At 41.4% G+C, this 22,083-nt stretch overlaps 1 protein-coding gene across 4 annotated transcripts in view; it reads left to right on the top strand.

Moving 5' to 3' along the window:
- prkcz (protein kinase C, zeta) overlaps window positions 1-22,083 on the top strand; it is a 140,296-nt gene that overhangs the window by 86,417 nt on the left and 31,796 nt on the right. For all 4 annotated transcript variants that reach the window (XM_029724510.1, XM_029724513.1, XM_029724512.1 and 1 more), the window contains 10 exons: window positions 2,522-2,653; window positions 3,863-3,953; window positions 5,596-5,648; window positions 6,702-6,896; window positions 14,196-14,293; window positions 14,891-14,977; window positions 15,441-15,576; window positions 15,871-15,958; window positions 16,189-16,308; window positions 19,610-19,689. In XM_029724510.1, the coding sequence (XP_029580370.1) occupies window positions 2,522-2,653; window positions 3,863-3,953; window positions 5,596-5,648; window positions 6,702-6,896; window positions 14,196-14,293; window positions 14,891-14,977; window positions 15,441-15,576; window positions 15,871-15,958; window positions 16,189-16,308; window positions 19,610-19,689 (1,080 nt within the window). The remainder of the gene's footprint in view (window positions 1-2,521; window positions 2,654-3,862; window positions 3,954-5,595; window positions 5,649-6,701; window positions 6,897-14,195; window positions 14,294-14,890; window positions 14,978-15,440; window positions 15,577-15,870; window positions 15,959-16,188; window positions 16,309-19,609; window positions 19,690-22,083) is intronic.

The following is a 22,083-nucleotide window of genomic DNA, read 5'->3' as shown; positions in this document are numbered from 1 at the left end:
GTCCCAGCCCCAACTGACAAAGCTCTTATAGGCCAGATACCTGTAATGAATACCAATTTCTTCTATTGGTCATACAGCCAATCAGATAGACGAGTATCCCTTGTCCATTGACAATTCCTACTAAATCTGTCAAAGAGCAGGGTTTAGCCAGTACATGCACTGAAAATGTGTCTAAATAGACCCAAGATTGTTCTGCTATGGGGACAAAATGTATATATATATATATTCACTTTTTCAGACAGTGTAGTGGTTGAACCATGCCCTATAACCGATTAGTAGGAATTGTCAATGGGTAGGGGCTATGAGTCTATCTGTGATTGATTATGACTATTTGAAGACACATTTGTAGTGTGTGTAGGGGCAGTGGTCACCAACCATCCTCCCGGAGATCTATTCCCCAGTGAATTTTCACCCCAACCATCACATATCACAACAAATTCCGCCAAACTATTTCTTGTTGAGAAGCTGAGTGTAATTGGGTGTGTGCAACACTAAGTCGTCCACCTTTCCTGTCACGGGATGAGATTATAGTTGTGTATAGTCAGTGTTCGAGAAAGCTGGTGATGACAATGTAAATAAAGCCACTCCTTTTTTGTTCTCGATACCATCAATGTTTTCCTTTCACAGGAACACCTTCCCAAGCTTGAGCACATGTACAACAAAAACTGGAAAAGATACTTACATGCCATGATTTAGACTTTTATCATAACCTTGTTTATGATCTGTTTATTATGTTGTTGTGTGATAACTGACGAGACAACAACCTTTCATTGCAGTCTGGTTTCTTTATTCACTTTCAACAGCAGAAACCATTCCAAAATGTGTAATTCAAGATTGTTTACATGTTAGAAAAATGGTAATAAGTTATAATATCCAGTATCATCAAAGTCCATTCTGTAAAATTCTGAAATGAACTTTGAGATGATACTAAAGATTATACCATATAGTCTGCCCTGTAGATGATCATGGCATTCTGCAATGAATAGACGGCAGACAGGGTATAGGCCAGGATGGTCCACCATGCAAGAAGGCTGGTCCTGCATCTTCTGGTGATCTATTGAAAACAGTATAACAATGATATAGCAAATTAAGCATGTATTTTGTATGCCTTTTGTTTTGATGACAAAACAAAGTAGCCTACACACTTGTGAAAGTTTGTCGCTTTCAGGGTCCAGCTCCAACTGACAGGCTGAATACCATGTGCGTACAGTCTTTTGAAGGGGTAAGGGGGTGGGCTCTAGACGATTCTATCAGCCAATCGGGGCTGTATGTAAATGTATCAAATTTGTATCCCCACACCTGTACAGTCTGACTAAGCATTTCAGTGATGGAGGCTCAGGGAAATAATTTATAAAAAATGAACACACACATTAATTTATTATACATAAAGTGAGGATTTAAAATTGTAAATTAAAAACACTGCACCAGGCCTATAAGTGACTCTTTAAATTGTGCTAAATCACAAAAATGTCCATATTAAACATGTTTCTAGTCAAGAAGACCAAATATGTTTGTTTTGTAGGCCTAACATCTTACGTTTTTAGTCCCTCAGTATTTCCTCCTTCCTAGTCTACCTGTACCTTTTGTTAGTGTCTTTGGAACATCGAACACAGCTTGTGAGTCAAAGAAGAATCTGAAGATCTTGTGGCTCTTTTAAAGAACAAAGGGCATATGTTATGGCCCCTCGTGTATCCTCTGCTATTGAAATGCGCTCCCCAAAGTCTTGACAGGGAGCGTGGAAAGTCTGCCTTCAAAGTTTCTCACCTCACAACTGGCGCCTTAATTACTCCCTCTTCTGCGCTGAGCGGAGAGGGAAAACAGATTTTGTCTTGATTTATTTATGACTCGCCCGAACCGCTGCCTATCTCTTTCTCCCTTTCAAACGCTGTCTCTCCCTCCATCTCTTTCTCTCTTTATTTCGGTCTCTATTGAGTCAGTTTGGGCTGCCGAGTAGTGGGGTAGGGGTAGCCAAGCTTTGAAGTTCCTCTGCATGGCGTTTCCATGGCAACGTCACTTTTAACTTCAGCACTCATTGGTGCCGCTCTTTTCAGACTGTTAGTAAACAACTGGCACCGAATGTGTTTGTGGATATGCTTGTGGTAGACAAAACGTCCCTAAGTGTCCGGATTCTGATGTGTATTGGACCACAGATGTTATAAGCCTAATAGCGTCTGGGCCAGACAAAACAGTGTGGGTTTGATTCCCACTGGGGCACCCATAAGAAAATGTATGCACACACTAAGTCGCTTCGGATAAAAGCGGCTGTTAAATGGCACATATACCTGTGAAATGTATAGCCAATGGTAACAAAACAAACATGCTCCCAGTTGATGTAAGATGGTGCCTAGGCCTAACTCCACCACTCTGCATCTATCATGATCTCCTTCACATGTCTGCCTCGCCTGTTGTCCATTGATTCTTGATCAATGACTGCGATAGTGTCAACCCATTGTCATGAGCTCAGACCGATAGGGATTGTTACGCTAACCATCTCCCAATTGTCTCTGTCTGTCCCTAACAGAAAGCGTACTGTGGCCACTGCAGTGAAAGGATATGGGGGCTGGGGAGGCAGGGCTACAAGTGTATCAACTGCAAACTGCTGGTCCATAAGCGCTGTCACACACTTGTCCCTCTGACCTGCCAAAGGCATATGGTGAGTACCATAGATATAGAATCTCATGACGGATTGGACAGTACTCTGCCCAATCAGTCATGTTAAAGCATCGGAACCACATATTATTTATAGAGCCTTCATAAGCACTATATAGACACTTCACAAACGGCATTGCAAAAGGCATAATGGTGAGCTTCTAATTGATTTATAGAGCATTCAGTCTTCATAAGCATTTCACAAACTTCAGTGAATGTTTGAGGGGGGAGGGGGTACTATTCAACTGCATTAGGGTGAAACTAAGTTTTGCATTTTAATTATTCAACTTTTGAGTAAAATAAGATTACATTCAGGAATAAAGTACTGGTGTACTTTTGAAGTACTGGTGTATATTTGTAACAGAGTAAATTCTGTTCTGCCCGAGCATAAATCGAACTAGCAATTAACCCTTTTGCCCAACACATATATAACTCAAAGCCAACCTCCTTTGTCAACAGAGCAAAAGACTGGTCTGTCATTTCATGAGAAACAGTTGGCATAACTTGTCAATATACTCCAGCTAACATGCTATGGGCGAGTTTCACATCCACTATCTTTAGATATAGGCTGCATCTGAAATGGCACCCTATTCCCTATGTAATGCACTATTTTTGACCAGAGCTGGGCCCTGTTCAAAATAAGTGCACTATATGGGGAACAGGGTGCCATTTGGGATGCACCCATACTGTAGTGTACTGTATACTGAGACATCATGAGGTTGATCTCTAGTGACAGACGGTTAACATACAGAATCTAAGGGGTCCTTGCAATCAGCCCGTTTGGCATTTAGACTAAAGCAAACCCGGTGCCTGAAAATCCAGGGCAATAGTCAACCAATGTCCATTTTAGTAGATCTCTATGCTGCGTTTTTTTCATGTAATCTGACGAATGTCTATCAACAAACATTTTGATCCCCTTTGAAATGGCACCTGAGATTTCCCTGTTGATTAGATAGCGAGGTGAGCCTCATGGTTAGAACTGCATGAAATTAATTTTAAGTGCTTTGTTGTGAGACATATCCAGACTTCTCACCTTCTGTGGTCTTTTGTTAAAAAGATACATCTATGTGCCTAAGATGTCTATCAACGTGGAACACCTCTTAAAATAAATCCCCTTCTTCCCAGTGTCTCTAAGGACCTAGTCATGATTTGTTTGATGCTCTTTGTCAGCCTCAAAACCACGTGAGGCTATTTGCCGGTCTTCTCTTGGCAGGAGCCAGTCATGCCATCACAGGAGCCCCCTTTAGATGAGAAGAGTGAAGAGGTGGACCTCCTCCCTCAAGACACAGAGGATACAGATGGAAGTAAGTTCCTATAAAACAAATTGTATTTTTTCAATATAGACTTAAAGATGCAGTAAGTCTTGTCAGAAGCTAGCAGATTCATTACTTACCAACAACAGCTGCAAATTCCAATAAAACTACATCACGTTTTAAAGTTCACTTTCCTTGCTTACAGTTTTGTGGGTCAGAGTGCAGTATTTATTTAGCTTCATAGCACAACCATTTGTTAGCATGTTTCTCACACTGGCTTTAGCCACGGAGGGGGAGGGAGCAGGCCTATGCTGGCAAGTGCATAGGGGTTGCCTAGCAACACATGCCTTGGTGGGAGTCAACTTCTGCATTGTGCAACAAATTCCCGTGATTTGCAAATCGGTTCAGACAGAACAGCTATCGCGACAGCTAAAATGACTTTGAAAAAAATGTGTTTTCAGCTATTAGGGAGAAGTATCTAACAAAATAACTACATTATGGCATTCACTAATCATAAACTATTTACATATAATATACATTTAGGTACATTTGTGAACAAAATTCTTACATACTCAACCTTTAATATGTGAAGTAGTCAAGTAAGATATCTTGTGGTCTTAGTCTTGAGACCACAAAAATGCAGGCTTGGTCTCATGGTCTTGATACATTGGGTCTGGGTCTGGGCCTGTATGCAAAAAAGCTTCTCAGAGTAGGAGTGCTGATCTTTCTTATTCATTATGAAAAGGCAAAACTGATCCTAAATCAGCACTCCTACCATGAGACACTTTGTGAATACTCATTTCAAAGGCTTTAAAAGGCACTATTCAATGAAAACCAATAACTAGCTTGGAACTTTCTCCCACACAGTGAGAGAGCATGTTTGAATCAGTATGCCTTTGTTGTTTACAGACTGATCAGAAAGTTGTATGTGCTATTCTGCACAGCACAATTTGTAAAATAATAAGAATTTGTTTTTATTTCTAAGTGTGCGATTTTTACACCCAGTTGTTTCTGCCAGAAGCAGCACCTTGAACAAGATGCACTGCTGTGCACAGGGCCTTCCTTGTTTTTGTGCACTGGTTCTCTATGAGGGTTAGTGTGAAGGTTGAACATCCAGTAGGTGGTCACTCATCCAGCAGCAGACTAGACAGTAGGTTGTAAAGTACAGTATAGTACAATAATAATTATATTTGGGCAGAGGCGGGAAAAAGCTACATCTCACTTTGAACAGCATTGGGCCCTCTGCTGGTCACAAGGGTGAACTATACGTCCCACAATGCTCCCTTGAGAGGAGGCAAGGAATCAAGGAAAGATTAATTGAGAAAGAGTCAATGGGAGAATCTCAATTGCATTTCCTTGATTCCTCACGTCCTCTCCCTTTGCCTCATTCTCAAAACCCATTGGATGAGAAGGTGAGAGGTCCCTTCCCTCTGACTTTCTCATCCAATGGATAAGGACCTTCTCAAAATGATCTTGGACCTTCTTCTCCAATACGGTCGAAGAGGCGAGGAGATGGCATACAAGGAGTCGCGGAAAGAAGATTCGAGATAGAGCCATGGATTCTTGTGGAACACCCTATTTAAATGGAAATGTCTGTAGACTATAGAGATCTCTAAGGTTTTTAATCCTCAGTCCACTCTAGGTAGGACTGCATTACAGCTTAGGTAACAAGTTATTTCTCTCTTGTCTTCAGTACCTTTCCTACCACACAATTGCAAGATGGACAAAGTTGAAGAGGACTCAGAGGTGAGTTTATTCAGACACAGTAAATAATGCATTCTTATAATAAATATGCTTATCGTATCAACATGTGCATGACACTAGCTCTATCTATCTCCATCTATGACCATAACGCTTCCCTCAAGCCTGACGGAAACCTTTGGGTCGAAACGCTACACTAAATACACTGCAGGAGCTTTCAACAGTGTACTGTTATCTACAGTGAGCGCCACAAGTATTGGGACAGTGACACATTTTTGTTGTTTTGGTTCTGTTAAAAGTTAAGTATTTGGTCCCATATTCCTAGCATGCAATGATAACATCAAGCTTGTGACTCTACAAACTTGTTAGATGGATTTGCTGTTTGTTTTGGTTGTGTTTCAGATTATTTTGTGCCCAACAGAAATGAATGGTAAATAATTTATTGTTTCATTTTGGAGTCACTTTTATTGTAAACAAGAATAGAATGTTTCTAAACAACTGCTACATTAATGTGAATAATGATGAGTGAGAAAGCTAAACACATAAATATCATACTCCCAAGACATGCTAACCTCTCACTATTACAATAACAGGGGAGGTTAGCATTCTTTTTAATGTAGAAGTGTTTAGAAACATTTTCTATTCTTATTTACATTAAGTGTCTCCAAAATGACATAATACATTATTTACCATTCATTTCTATTGGGCACAAAATAATCTGAAACACAACCAAAACAACAAATGCATCCAATAAGTGCGTAGAGTCACAAGCTTGATGTTATGACTATGTGCTAGGTATACCAAATACTTAACTTTTTACTACTTTAATATACATGAATTAAATACTTTTGGTCCCCTAAAATGGGGCGACTATGTACAAAACATGCTGTAATTTCTAAACGGTTCACCCAATATGGATAAAAATACCCTCAAATCAAAGCTGACAGTCTGCATATTAACCTCATAGTCATTGTATAATTTCAAATCCAAAGGGCTGGAATACAGAGCCAAAACAACAAAATGATCACTGGCCAAATACTTTTGAGCTCACTGTGTCTCTTTCATAATGTTTGTCTCCCATCCAAACCTCCTTTACAGGATATCAAAGCAGTGGTGGATGGGATCGAAGGCATCAAGATCTCCCAGGGGCTGGCACTGGGCTTGGGGGACTTCGACTTGATCCGGGTGATCGGCCGTGGCAGCTACGCTAAGGTGCTGCTGGTGCGACTCAAGAAGAACGAACAGATCTACGCCATGAAGGTGGTCAAGAAGGAACTGGTGCACGACGACGAGGTGAGAGGGAGGAGGAGGAGAGGTAGAGGGAGGGGGATGGAGGGAAAGGGGGGAAGGGAGAGAGAAACGGGGAGTGGAGGAAAAGGGAGGCAGAGAGATGGATCTGTAGAGCAGGCAGGGAAAAGTCAATGGACGTGCAGTGGTGAAATAGGAAGACGAGAGGATCTTGGGGCGGAAAAGGAAACAGAAAAAAAGATGAGGAGGAGTGAAGTAGGGATGAGTAAACAGAAGGGTGATGAAAGGGAGAAAGACGGGGTGAAAGAAGTCATTAAAGTAAGGAGGAAATGGCGCGGTATGAAGGGATAGGAAGATGGGGAGATGAAATGAGGGGGAAAAGAGGTAAGGAGTAGAGAGGGAAGATATACAAGGAGGGTGAGGAAGAGACGAGAGTAATTGAGAGATGTTATAGTTTCCACCTCTAGGTGGAGCTATGGTATTACTATTAGACATAGCACACCAGATTAATGACAGAACTGCTACAGAGGGAGAGGATCGACATTTTGGATTGATTGTCCTCTGATGATAGTAATGTAATCATTTGTAATTAGCTATTTGAGCTCTGAGTTCTTCACGTTTCAATGGACAACTAAGAGATGGACATAACAACATTGCCAAAAAAAAACCATGTGGAAAGGACCATTCCTTCTATTGCCACTCAACATACTGTTAAAGGGGCATTCCGGGATTATACGTCTATATTTTCACTTTTAAAGTGGTGACATTTCTCCCGCTCCCCATTTATCTTACATAGTATGGCCGTTCAGAGCTTTACAGATCTCTCTTTATGGATCTCTCCCAATGTTTTTAGTGGATATCACACCGTATATTATAGATTCTATACATGTATAAATGGATTCATGCATATAGGGGCAAGAACAAGTATGTGAAGCCTTTGGAATTACCTGGATTTCTGCATAAATTTGACATTAAATCTGATCTCCATCTAATTCACAACAATAGACAAATACAGTGTTCTTAAACTAATAACACACAAATTATTGTATTTTTCTTGGCTATATTGAATACATCATTTAAGCATTCACATTGTAGGTTGGAAAAAGTATGTGAACCCCTAGGCTAATGACTTCTCCAAAAGCTAATTGGAGTCAGGAGTGAACTAACCTGGAGTCGGAGCAATGAGACGAGATTGGAGATTTTGGTTAGAGCTGCCCTGCCCCATAAACACTCACAAAATTTCGAACAAACGAGATCTCAGAAGACCTAAGATTAAGAATTGTTGCCTTGCATGAAGCTGGAAAGGGTTACAAAAGTATCTCAAAGTCAGTCAACATTAAGACAAAATTTCAGCACTGTTGCTACTCTCCCTAGGAGTTGCCGTCCTACAAAGATGACTGCAAGAGCACAGCGCAGAATGCTCAATGAGGTTAAGAAGAATCCTAGAATGTCAGCAAGACTTACAGAAATCTCTGGAAGATGCTAACATCTACAGTTGAAGTCAGAAGTTTACATACACTTGGGTTGGAGTAATTAAAACTTGTTTTTCAACCAATTTCTTGTTAACAAACTATAGTTTTGGGAAGTCGGTTATGACATCTACTTTGTGCATGACAAGTAATTTTCCAACAAATGTTTACAGACAGATTATTTCACTTATAATTCACTGTATCACAATTCCAGTGGGTCAGAAGTTTCCATACACTAAGTTGACTGTGCCTTTAAACAGCTTGAAAAATTCCAGAAAAAGATGTCATGGCTTTAGAAGCTTCTGATAGGCTAATTGACATCATTTGAGTCAATTGGAGGTGTACCTGTGGATGTACTTCAAGGCCTACCTTCAAACTCAGTGCCTCTTTGCTTGACATCGTGGGAAAATCAAAAGAAATCAGCCAAGACCTCAGAAACAATTGTAGACCTCCACAAGTCTGGTTCATCCTTGGGAGCAATTTCCAAATGCCTGAAGGTACCATGTTCATCTGTACTAACAATAGTATGCAAGTATAAACACCATGGGACCACGCAGCCGTCATACCGCTCAGGAAGGAAACACGTTCTGTCTCCTAGAGATGAACGTACTTTGGTGCAAAAAGTGCAAATCACTCCCAGAACAACAGCAAAGGACCTTGTGAAGATGCTGGAGGAAACAGGTACAAAAGTATCTATATCCACAGTAAAACGAGTCCTATATTGACATAACCTGAAAGGCCACTCAGCAAGGAAGAAGCCACTGCTCCAAAACCGCCATAAAAAAGCAGACTACAGTTTGCAACTGCACATGGGGACAGAGATCGTATTTTTTGGCGAAATGTCCTCTGGTCTGATGAAACAAAAATAGAACTGTTTGGCCATAATGACCATCGTTAAGTTTGGAGGAAAAAGGGGGAGGCTTGCAAGCCCAAGAACACCATCCCAACCGTGAAGCAAGGGGATGGCAGCATCATATTGTGGGGGTGCTTTGCTAGAGGAGGGACTGGTGTACTTCACAAAATAGATGGCATCATGAGGACAGAAAATTATGTGGATATTTTGAAGCAACATCTCAAGACCTCAGTCAGGAAGTTAAAGCTTGGTCGCAAATGGGTCTTCCAAATGGACAAGGACCCCAAGCATACTTCCAAAGTTGTGGCAAAATGGCTTAAGGACAACAAAGTCAATGTATTGGAGTGGCCATCACAAAGCCCTGACCTCAATCCTATAGAAAATGTGTGGGCAGAACTGAAATCCTCTGTGCGAGCAAGGAGGTCTTACAAACCTGACTCAGTTACACCAGCTCTGTCAGGAGGAATGGGTCAAAATTCACCCAACTTATTGTGGGAAGCTTGTGGAAGGCTACCCAAAACATTTGACCCAAGTTAAACAATTTAAAGGGAATGCTACCAAATACTAATTGAGTGTATGTAAACTTCTGACCCACTGTGAATGTGATGAAAGAAATAAAAGCTAAATTAAATCATTCTCTCTACTATTATTCTGACATTTCACATTCTTAAAATAAAGTGGTGATCCTAACTGACCTAAAACAGGGAATTGTTACGAGGATTAAATGTCAGGAATTGTGGAAAACTGAGTTTAAATGTATTTGGCTAAGGTGTATGTAAACTTCCTACTTAAACTGTATGTTGAAGAGTCTACAATACGTAAAACACTAAACAAGAATGGTGTTCATGGGAGGACACCATGGAAGAAACCACTGCTGTCCAAAAAAACATTGCTGCACGTCTGAAGTTTGCAAAAGAGCACCTGGATGTTCCACAGCGCTACTGGCAAAATATTCTGTGTACAGATTAAACTAAAGTTGTGTTGTTTGGAAGGAGCGCTCAACACTATGTGTGGAAAAAAAATGCACAGCACACCAACATCAAAACCTCATCCCAACTGTAAAGTATGGTGGAGGGAGCATCATGGTTTGGGGCTACTTTGCTGCCTCAGGGCCTGGACAGCTTGCTATCATCGATGGAAAAATGAATTCCCAAGTTTATCAACACATTTTGCAGGTGAATGTAAGGCTATCTGTCCGGCAATTGCAGCTCAACAGAAGTTAGGTGATGCAACAGGACAACAAGACCAAAGTAAATCAAAAACAGAATGGCTTGAACAGAAGAAAATACACCTTCTGGAGTGGCCCAGCCAGTCCTGACCTCAACCCGATTGAGATGCTGTGGCATGACCTCAAGAGTGGTTCACACCAGACATCCCAAGAATATTGTGGAACTGAAACAGTTTTGTAAAGAGGAATGGTCCAAAATTCCTAATGACCGTTGTGCAGGTCTGATCCGTAACTACAAAAATTGTTTGGCTGAGGTTATTGCTGCCAAAGGAGGGTCAACCAGTTATTAAATCCAAGGGTTCCCATACTTTTCCCACCCTACACTGTGAATGTTTACATTAGTGTTTTCAATAAAGACATGAAAACGTATACTTGTTTGTGTGTTATTTGTTTAAGAAGACTGTGTTTGTCTATTGTTGTGACTTAGATTAAGATCAGATAAAATGTTATGACCAATTTATGCAGAAGTCCACGTAATTCTAATGGGTTCACATACTTTTTCTTGCCACTGTATACAGTATGTGGTTAATTATTAATTCATTTAGTAAAGCCTGACATCAAAGGTGTCAGCAGAAAGACAACAGCAGAAAGAGACTTACGCCTTTATTACTACTAATGAAGTCAAATTGACCAATAGGAATTTGAATCCATCTGTATTGTGAGAGAACACGGAATGGAGGAAGAGGGTTGGACAGCCATTATTAATTGTCCATTACTTTAATTAAATGAATGCAGTATTCTTGACTATTGTAGAAGGTTGTGGTTATCATAGGATTCACTATGCTAGTCTGAAGCACAAGTTGCCTTCAAGATCTAGGATCAGCTATCTATCCAAAGATTAAAAGCTTCACAACTGAACTCTGATCAGCTCTTAAGAACAGCATCATTGGCCACAGCAACACTCTTCCTTCACCACCACTGGCAATACTAGAGCACAACACCATGCCTAGCCAAACAAAACAATACCCAGAAGTCAATTTCAGGGGATGAGAGACAGAAATCAAATCACATTTTATTGGTCACATGCAGATGTTAATGCGAGTGTAGCACATTGTGCTACACTCGCATTAGCTTGTGCTTCTAGTTCCGACAGTGCAGTAATATCTAACAAGTAATCTAACAATTTCCAAACAACTACCTAATACACACAAATATAAAGGGGTGAATGAGAATATGTACATATAAGTACGTGGACGAGCGATGGTCGAGCGGCATCGGCAAGGTGCAATAGATGGTATAAAATGCAGTATACGCATGTGATATGAGTGAAGTAAGCTATGTAAACATTATTAAAGTGGCATTATTTAAAGTGACTAGTGATCCATTTATTAAAGTGGCCAGTGATTGGGTATCAGTGTAGGCAGCAGCCTCTCTGAGTTAGTGATTGCTGTTTAGCAGTCTGATGGCCTTTAGAAGCTGTTTTTCAGTCTCTCGGTCCTTAGCGGGCTGCGACTTTGGCATTGTATTATCCTCAAAGCAGGCAAAGAAAGTGTTTAGTTTGTCTAGAAGTATGACGTCGGTGTCCTTGAAGTGGCTGGTTTTCTTTTTGTAGTCCATGATTTCCTGTAGACCCTTCCACATTCGTCTCGTGTCTGAGCCGTTGAATTGCGACTCCAGAAAGACAAAGGGGAGTGTTTACATGTTAAAAGGGGTCAGTCCTGGCCATGTTTGAGGCCTGATGACGAACTGAATGGGTATCTAGCCCCGGTTTAGCCTAGTCAGCCCCTCAGCTTGGCATCCTGTCTCTGTCCCTGCCAGGGCCGCCAAGGCTACCAGCCAGGGTAGCCAAGGCCTGGCTTTTAGAAATGAGCAGAAAAATATCCGCCCAGCTAAAGCCAGACAGGTTGCTATTCCTATAGATATACAACCTAGAGGGCAAACCTCTTATCTTTGCCATTGATCCATAGAGACGGATGGACGGCACACCTCTGATATTTGCCATTGATCCATAGAGATAGATAGAGGGCACACCTCTAATCAACAATTGCTATTGATCGCTTCTGTGACGATGCCAGAACCACTCAGGGCATTCTCCGTTTTATATTAGTGAATTATTTCATTGTCTACTTCTATGAGTAGATTGGCGGTTTGTAAACAACAGGCATAAATTCATAGAGATGGGTAGAGAGTACAGAGACCCACCCATCCAAAGACTTTAGTCAGAAGGAGTATAAGGTTAAGACCTGGAAAAAGCATCAGATGTTTGTCTTCCTGGCGCAATCGTAGGCAGAGCTCTGTAAACTGCTCACTGTCTGTCAACTCTGGCTTGAGCTCGGATATTAAAGTGCTCTGATTTCTGAAGCTTTTTGTAAAGATTTCTGTGTGTATGTGTGTTTGTGTGAGAGAAAGATGTATTGTGCATAGGGTATGACTTAGTCTACACTACAACAGGTTACTGAGTTGTTTGTGAAGCTTAGAGTGGAGCTCCTCATTTTACACGTTACATCTAGGTGGTCATTATGGGGTTGGAAATGGTTTCCTTTAAATGCAGTGTTTTAGTGTGAGGTTTATGCATGTGTTGTTGGCCTATTTTTACTCCTTCATTTGTCAGAGTAAGAGAACATAAGGTGCCTCTTTCTCTAACTAGTGCTCTTATTTGTGATTGTGCCCCTTGGTTTCCCCTCTGCATTAGATCATAGTCCAGTAGTACTATTTACTAATAACTACAAATTAATGATGTACCATGTAGACACTGAAACGTGTATATTTCTTCATTTGTTTGTCTTTGAGATACTTATTTATCCCATATTTTCCATGTACAGTCAGGTCCTTAATTGCCTCTGCCAGGAGGATTGCACTTGGCCACAAGTGGATATTCTAGCAAGACAATAACCCAAAGCACACATCAAAATCAACAAAGAAATGATGAATTGACCACAAAATCAACATTTTGCAATCGCCATCTCTGAATAGAAGAGGGCAGTCCATAAGAGCAGATGAAGGATATCAAAGATCTGGAAAGATTCTGTATGGAGGAATGGTGTAAGACTCCCCCCAACGTGTTCTCATATAACATTTTAGAAAAATGCTTAGTCGCTATCCTCGCAAGGGGAGGGTGCTAGAGTATTGGAAACAGGGTTGCCAATCATTTTGACCCCCATCTTTAAAAAAAAGAAATTACTTTCTCTGAGTATTAGTATAAAAATTTATAATTTCCAAAATGTTTGGAGCATACAATATAGCTCAGTATTTGTATTATTTATTTTCTACAGTCTTTTTTGCTAATCTTTATCAAGGATTCCAATACTTATGGACCAGACTGTATTTTCCATTACTTAAGTGTTATGCTTTCTGTTATGCCTTCTATTTTTATCTGAAAGAAGACAGTTTGGGTCGTCATTAGGGTGACACCTACATACGTCGTGATCTAACTTAGATCAATTTACTAGTAAATGTACTCTGTCTTTCCTTGTTTATTAAAGGTAGTCTAATCCAAAGGGTTAATACCAATAGAGTAGAAATCCATTGGGTTGAATAAAAAGTGGCTTAGATAAGAGAACCTTCTTGTATTGTACCATGCAATGAGAAAAGAAAATGGCTGTTTTGTGGCGTAATGTGCCACTACTTCTTCCTCTGGGGAACCGAGTTGACAGCACATAGACATAAAAGGCAGAGCTATGAAAGGATGCTAATACTGTATACAGTATGTTTACAAAGACTGTCATACATGGCATCATGCATCTCGGTCTGTTTGTTTGTTTAGCAGCTCGTCTAAGATGATTATGGATAAGACAAAATTGTTGCTAATGTTTTGTCTTTCTCTCTGTCTCTCTCTTTGTGCGTTTCCTTTACAGGACATTGACTGGGTGCAGACAGAGAAGCACGTGTTTGAGCAGGCGTCTACCAATCCGTTCTTAGTGGGCCTTCACTCTTGCTTTCAGACAGAGAGCCGGTAAGAGGCAGATAGAGAATGTGTTCTGAATGATTTATATCCAGGCTAAATAGAGATGAAATGAATCCATTTCTCTACAATTGTTCCACTGGCCTTGGAACTAGGCAACTGAATTGCTCACCATTAGACCTCTGTTCATTATGTGAAGTAAGAAACTATGGAGCTGTGGCTTCTGGGAAAAGTGACACATTCAATGACAGACTTCTCATTGTAAGTAAAGAAATGTATAGTTGTAGTCAATTAGAGGTAGGCTATGAGAGCCTTTACCATAAGACCATAAACCATGACTTAAAGTGAAACCAAACACACATTTTTAGAGGGATTGTAGACAGTCATTATTACCCAGTCTTTTGTCACAAATGTTCACCAAGGTAAAACAATGTTTTTTATACGAAGAACTTTAAAATCGTATTTAGCCAGATAATGGCCATTCAATTTGAAATGCAGCCTTCAGTTGGCCAATGATAATGCTAGCTATTGTTTTGGAAAATGGCAATCTTGGTAAGAGGGTCACTCAGGCTGCATTCAAACTCCAAACACTCTCCAAGACTGATTGTTTACCAATGTCTTCTCCTCTCCCATTTCTTCTGATTGTAGATTATTTCTCGTGATCGAGTACGTCAACGGAGGAGATCTGATGTTTCATATGCAACGGCAACGGAAACTACCAGAAGAACACGCAAGGTAAACAAACAACATCCTCCTGCTCCTTTGATGCTTCAACAGCATACGGATAGAACCCTCAATCATGGCTCTCTACCATTTCCTCTAACCTATAAACGTATCCATTTATTTTGAGGATGAATAGGCCGTATTAGCGTCCCAATATGATAGGCAATATTGTATTTTTCAGGAAAGCACACCAGAGGTAGAGAAATCACGAGCATTTAGCCCATCACGTCTCACTATGCTAATTGTGAGGTGGAGAATGTAAATACTGAAAAGAAATCACCTATTCATTAGAAACTCCTTCCTGTTTAATATACATAATACCATATACTGTATGTCGGCTTCGGGATGTTTTCTACGTTGTGCGAAGGTCAGAATGGAACTGTAAGTTGGATAAACTGTGTCACCGAGTCTGGGTGCCGGGAATTCTCTGAACGAGGATAAGCATGCCTGAATGAATCTTTTTCTTTTCTTTCAGATTCTATGCTGCTGAAATTTGTATCGCTCTGAATTTCCTGCATGAAAAGGGAATCCTCTACCGAGATTTGAAACTGGACAATGTTCTCTTGGATCACGAGGGACACATCAAGCTGACAGACTACGGGATGTGCAAGGTGAGACCCATGCACAGACCTACTGTATACTGTTATAGTAGTGCTACTATGCTGCTTACTTGACTTCCCGTTCATTATGTAGAAGTGGATCAATACACTAGGCATCGAATGTCTCGCGCTCTTTCACTTGTCTTTCTCTGGCTCTTTCTTTCTCTCCATCTTTCTCTGTTCTCTCGTCCTTCCCCCTACTCTCTCTTCTCCACTCTTTCCCCCACTCCCCCCTCTCTCTTTCCCCTTCCCTTCACCACCTTCTCTCTCCCCCCTCATTTCTCTCGCCCTCCTTCCCCCTATCAGGAGGGCATCAGACCAGGAGACACCACCAGTACATTCTGTGGAACCCCCAACTACATCGCCCCCGAGATCCTCAGAGGGGAAGACTACGGTGAGTCCCTCCCATCAACAAACACATACATGGAGGCAATGGGGAGAACTTCAGCTCTGGGAACTGGCTATTTAGGAGTTATTGTAAAAAACGACCACTTCAAGTAAATAGAAAATATGTGAAAAAAAAGAATGAACAGATCTCTGTCATTACCATACTATTGCTGTCATTACCAAAATATTGCTGAATCTAACCAAGATGGCCGACGTTGTCTGTGTCTCTCTCTCCAGGGTTCAGTGTTGACTGGTGGGCGTTAGGTGTACTCATGTTTGAGATGATGGCCGGGAGGTCCCCTTTCGACATCATCACCGACAATCCTGACATGAACACAGAGGAGTACCTCTTCCAAGGTGAGAGATCCCTCTACTACAGTATGATGTGGATTCATAACAGCTCTTCTAACTAACTCAATATGGGTGTTCGAATACCCATACTAATATACTGTATACTACATACTTAATGAGTATATACTACATACTATATACTATTAGTTAATGTTACTATACTGTAAATGAACAGTATGCTTTCAGTTGAGCGTACTAGCTGTTAGCCTGTCTACCGGAAGTTGATGCTGTTGCTATGCAACCTCTTGCTAGCTAGTTAGCATAACAAATGACTAGTTAGACATTTTACGACTTCAGGTGTGTTCTTAAATTCAATCTGGAGTGCTAGAGTGAGCTCGTAAATTCAGAGCATTGTCAGATTGTCCGTTTGTAAATTCAGAGCATTTCGCTCTCGGCGCGCACACTGGGCGCTCGGGCCAAGGAGTAGGGTTGATTTGAGCGTTCTGACCTTACAACGGCAGTCAAGCACCCAGCTTACGTTGGCTAGCTTGCTAGCTAGCTACTTCCAGACACAAATGAAACCTCTCTGACCATTTTACTCGCCCTAGCAGAGCTGGTTAGGCAGTTTTCATGTTATCCAGAGCGTTGGTGACTGTAACTGTGCTGCTGGCAACAATTTAATTACACTTTTTTGCCGACGTTTACTGACACCGGACATTTTCAACGGGTGTTGAGCATTTGTAAATAAATTATTTTGCATTCTGGTACACAGACGAGAGTGCTCTGAAATCGGAGTAGATAGCCAGAGCGAATTTACGAAAGCACCCGAATGTCCATTGAGAACGCACAACGACTATACCATTTAGCTAAGCTAAGAATGATGGGAATAATCAAGTCAATAAACGTTGGGTAGTTAGATAGCCTATAGTTAATATACTGGCAAGTTTGATGTATAACTACTAACGTTAGGTAGCTAGCTAACATACCGGTACATACTGCTGTAATGATATGCTATGTGGTTCGTAAGGCTAGCATAGCTAACAAATTGTCAGCCAATATAACGTGTAAGGTAACTTATGTGAAAAGTCATTACTTTATTACATTGCTCAAAATTCGTCATAATTAGTTAAAGAAATGAATTTGTATCCGCTCTCGTTGTACTTCGACTGCATATTTTCCGCCATTTTCTTCAAATCTTGAAACAATGTGAAGCCTCACCCATTTCCTGAAGAATTGCATTATGGGCCCTAAAGTACGGAAATAGTGTTCTCTGCGTGTATACTTCATATTTTGGTGAATTTAGTACGACTAACTATATCCATACTATGACCAATAAGCATACTATATACTCAATTCACGTCACAAATAGTACGGTTAGTGCGGTTAGTATGAGTATTCGAACACAACTAATGTCTCAAAGTGCTTGACATTGTTAAGTGTGACATCCACTACTACTACGCAATGTGTAGCAGCCACAGGGTTTGATGCATGGTGGCCATTTTGTGTCAAAAACAAAAACAAATGCTCTCCAGACATTGGCTACTCACTCCTCCACTCAAGGGCATGATTATCCAGGATAGTAGTACTTCATATTCCTATATATTAAATCTCAAAATGTGTCTTTTGGTGCTCCAAAACCCTATCAGACAGCACACAAACACATCACACGTCACTCAATATGTTATGTTTTATGTATTTTGTGTTAAAACCGATAAAGATTTGTACACTAAAAATAAGTATGAGACATTTGGACAGCTAGAGCTATCTGGAAAGGCAAGACGACTGGAGAGACAATTGCCTCTTGTATGACATATGTATTATACCATAGAATTGATTGAATGGGATGTCCATTCCAGTAATTATATTTGTATGTGCTATACTGTACTACAACTCCCCCATACCCCGCTGTAGCGAACATTCCTCCATACCTCCCCCCAGTCTCTCTCCACCATGCCCACCCATGGCAGTCTGGGCATGGGCATTGGAACGGGCATCTGCCAGCCTTTTGGTCCTCCTCACGCCCCCACAGGGCAAGCAGCATGTCTCCCTGATGCCACCTCGCTAGCGGAAACCAGCCCCTCTCTCTGTAGGGGAGGGCTAGCTTTATGCCACAAGCCTGACCTGTGCCAACCTCACCCTGGGAAACCCTGGTACACATGCCAGACCACAGCACCATAGACATGCAGACAGAGTTCGGGGTTGGCATGGTGGTATCCAAAGTTCCATGACAATTAGGTTGTAACCAAATGAGAATGTCATGGAACGTTTTGTACTAACTGTCAGTCTGTCCGCTTATCTGTCTGTCTGCCTTTCCGTCTATACTACGCTACGCTCTGCCATACTATACCACTCCCCAACCCTTCCTTCTGGCGACCACTAGACACGTCACCATCAGTGTTCCTAACCCTGGCCCTAGGCCAAGCTCCTTCACCCTAAACCCCATCACAGAGGTTGCATCCCAAATGGCACCCTATTCCCTACACAGTGCTCTACTTTTGAACAGAGCCCTAGCCATTTGATATGCAGCCAGTGACTGATCCAGTTAACATTCCATTAGGACTCAGTGTAAACAAACAGAACAGAGGGGGCCGGCCGGCTGGGGGCATTTAGGAAGAAGAGGATAAACAACCCTACTCTTCTGTCTGTAATCTGTTCATCAGAGAGGCTTTGCGTCCGCCTCGTCTGCTCCTAGACATGCAATGTTTGTTGATGAGAAATCAGAAATATCTATCTGTTTTGTTGTGTTGCTGGGGGAGAGGGGATTTGAGGTCAATCAAGGATTGACTTGACCCGACAGAGTGCGTCCCAATAACCTCTCCTTTCTCCCGAAGTACGCACTTGTTCACTTGCCTTTATGGATTTAACAGGAAATGACTGGTTTAAGAAACTTCATCTAGCCCATGCCTTCACCAATCCAATGCTTTTAATGTGGGGAGGAGTGAACATGTGCGCACCTCAGGAGGAAGATATTATTGGGACATACCCAGAGTGGCAGTGAGTCCAACTAACCAACACAAGATGAGGCGCTACACAATACTACCAAACTGTTTCCCGGTGCAAAAAAACCGAACGTGCTGTACTACAGCACATGTGTTCTTAATGTCGAGGCTGTTGTTCCAATATTGTGAATGCCATTAGTCTCAAGGCTGCACACGACTGACGCAGTCACAGAACAGAGCCCCCTCATCCTTCCTACTCCTCCTCTTCTCTCATCCCCCCTTCCGCCCACTCGCTCGTACGCAGCAGGCACGGGGACCCACAGGCAGGCCGAATGGTGAATCACCAATTGTTTGCCTCCCTCCCTCCGCAGGATTGTCTTTCCCTCTCTCTTTCTCAATCATTCTTTTTCTCTGTCTTCTCCAAACAGTTATTCTCGAAAAGCCCATTCGCATCCCAAGGTCTCTGTCGGTGAAGGCTGCCAGCGTGCTGAAGGGCTTTTTAAACAAGGTGAGAGAAGAACGCTGAAGTGTAAACCCAGTGTGGCCAATCAGGTGTCTCCCTCTCTCCTTCCCTCCCCCTCTCCCTGTCTATTTGCAGTGCTCAGTGAAATCAGCTTGTGTAGGAACGTGGCCAAGACCACATTAGGACAGCAACATGACAGCCACTCTGTGAAGGCCTTACCCATTTGGCTGAGACAGCGAGTTTGTGTGTGCGTATGTATGTATGTATGTATGTATGTATGTATGTATGTATGTATGTATGTATGTATGTATGTGTGTGTGTGTGCTTTCACGTTTTTTTTTGTTGTTGTGTGTGTTATGCTATGGCCGAGTTTCAGATCCACTACAGTTACTTACAAGTGTATTTGTTTCTACACGTGTGCGAGTGTATCATCCGTGATGTGCATGGCTATAGTAAGACAGTATAGTATTGTGTGACTGGCCTTGGAGCTCATCACATGCATTAAGCCTCTGCTACTTAGGGTGCTAATAATACAATAATGGTACTGATGAAAAAGAACACCGTCCCACTGTTGAAGTCAGCTGAGGGAATTGGTTTGTCCAAACATACATACATACAGTCACTAGTGAAAGTCTACACACCCCTTGCACAGTCTTCACATTTCGCTGCCATACAATTAAATCTAAAAAGGGATCAATTTTTTTTTTTCCTGCCGATCTATACAACCTACTCCACATTTTCAAAGTGACAGAAAAATTCTAGAAAATTGTCCAAATGACTAAGAAATACAAAATGAGGGTGGATTGATTGCGTATGTCTTCACACCCCAGAGTTAATACTTGGTGGCCATTACAGCTGTGAATCATTTTGAATAAGGTTCTACCAACCTTGCACAACTCTCAGGGAAACCTCCAGGTAACTGACAAAATAATGGTAACACTTAAGTAAACGAGGGATACAAATTATATTGAAAGCAGGTGCTTCCACACAGGTGTGGTTCCTTAAGCAATTAACATTCCATCATGCTTAGGGTCACGTATAAAAAATTCTGGGCAGGCCATTATTTTGGCTACCAGGGTCTGCCCCCATAGGATGATAATGCCTCCATCCATACAGCACGAGTGGTTACTGAATGGTTTGATGAGCATGACAACGACATATACATGTCAGTCACCAGTTCTCAACCCAATTGAACACTTATGGGAGATTCTGTTGCGGTGCAAACAAAACCTTCCATACATGTTTGCCCATGTTAGAAGTGGTCAGAAAGTGCTCAAACATGACCCATTTTGCATATCCCACCCTACCATGAGACATCCATGCACAACCGTATGTGTGTACACGTGTGCTTGTGAGAGGGAAAGAAAGAGAATGACTTGCATTGGATTTGCTTATGCTGTATAATATACTCTAGGAGTGTGTGAGTGTGTGGAATACCGTAATTTCCGGACTATTGAGCGCACCTGAATATAAGCCGCACCCACTGAATTTTAAAAAAAATATTATTTTGAACATAAATAAGCCGCACATGTCTTTGTGAGACGCAGAGTAGGTGAACGGGTGACCTCCGCATGTGTGGTTCCCACCGTGAAGCATGGGGGGAGGTGTGATGGTGTGTCTACCACAGTATTATGCAGCGATACACCATCCCATCTGGTTTGCGCTTAGTGGGACTATCATTTGTTTTTCAGCAGGACAATGACTCAAAACACACCTCCAGGCTGTTTAAGGGCTATTTGACCAAGGAGAGTGTTGGAATGCTGCATCAGATGACCTGGCCTCCACTATCACCCAACCTCAACCCAATTGAGATGGCTTGGGATGAGTTGTACTGCATAGTGAAGGAAAAGCAGCCAACAAGTGCTCAGTCATGGTAGAAATAGTTTTAGTTACTCAGCTCCGTGGTCCTGGAATTCTCTCATTTAAAAATGTGATGATCTCGTTTTGTTGGTGGGGTTTAAACACTTAAACGATGTATATATCATAGAAGAGTGTAATTGTCTTTAGGGCAGCTGTTTTTTAGTCAAGACTTTTGTTTTTTTAACGTAATATGTAACTGTATGTGTGTTTATAGTTTTGTTCAAAGTCGTGTTAGTGAATGTACAGTTGAAGTCGGAAGTTTACATACACCTTAGCAAATACATTTAAACTCAGTTTTTCACAATTCCTGACATTTAATCCTAGTAAAAATTCCCTATCTTAGGTCAGTAAGGATCACCACTTTATTTTAAGAATGTGAAATGTGAATAATAGTAGAGAGAATGATTTATTTCAGCTTTTTTTTCTTTCATCACATTCCCAGTGGGTACATATACTCAATTAGTATTTGGTAGCATTGCCTTTAAATTGTTTAACTTGGGTCAAACATTTTGGGTAGCCTTCCACAAGCTTCCCACAATAAATTGGGTGAATTTTGGCCCATTCCTCAGGTTTATAGGC

This window comes from Salmo trutta, chromosome 30, assembly GCF_901001165.1.
Source record: "Salmo trutta chromosome 30, fSalTru1.1, whole genome shotgun sequence".
Lineage (NCBI taxonomy): Eukaryota > Metazoa > Chordata > Actinopteri > Salmoniformes > Salmonidae > Salmo > Salmo trutta.
Note: the sequence above shows the minus strand (reverse complement) of the source record. Positions and strands in the feature narration are given on the sequence as shown.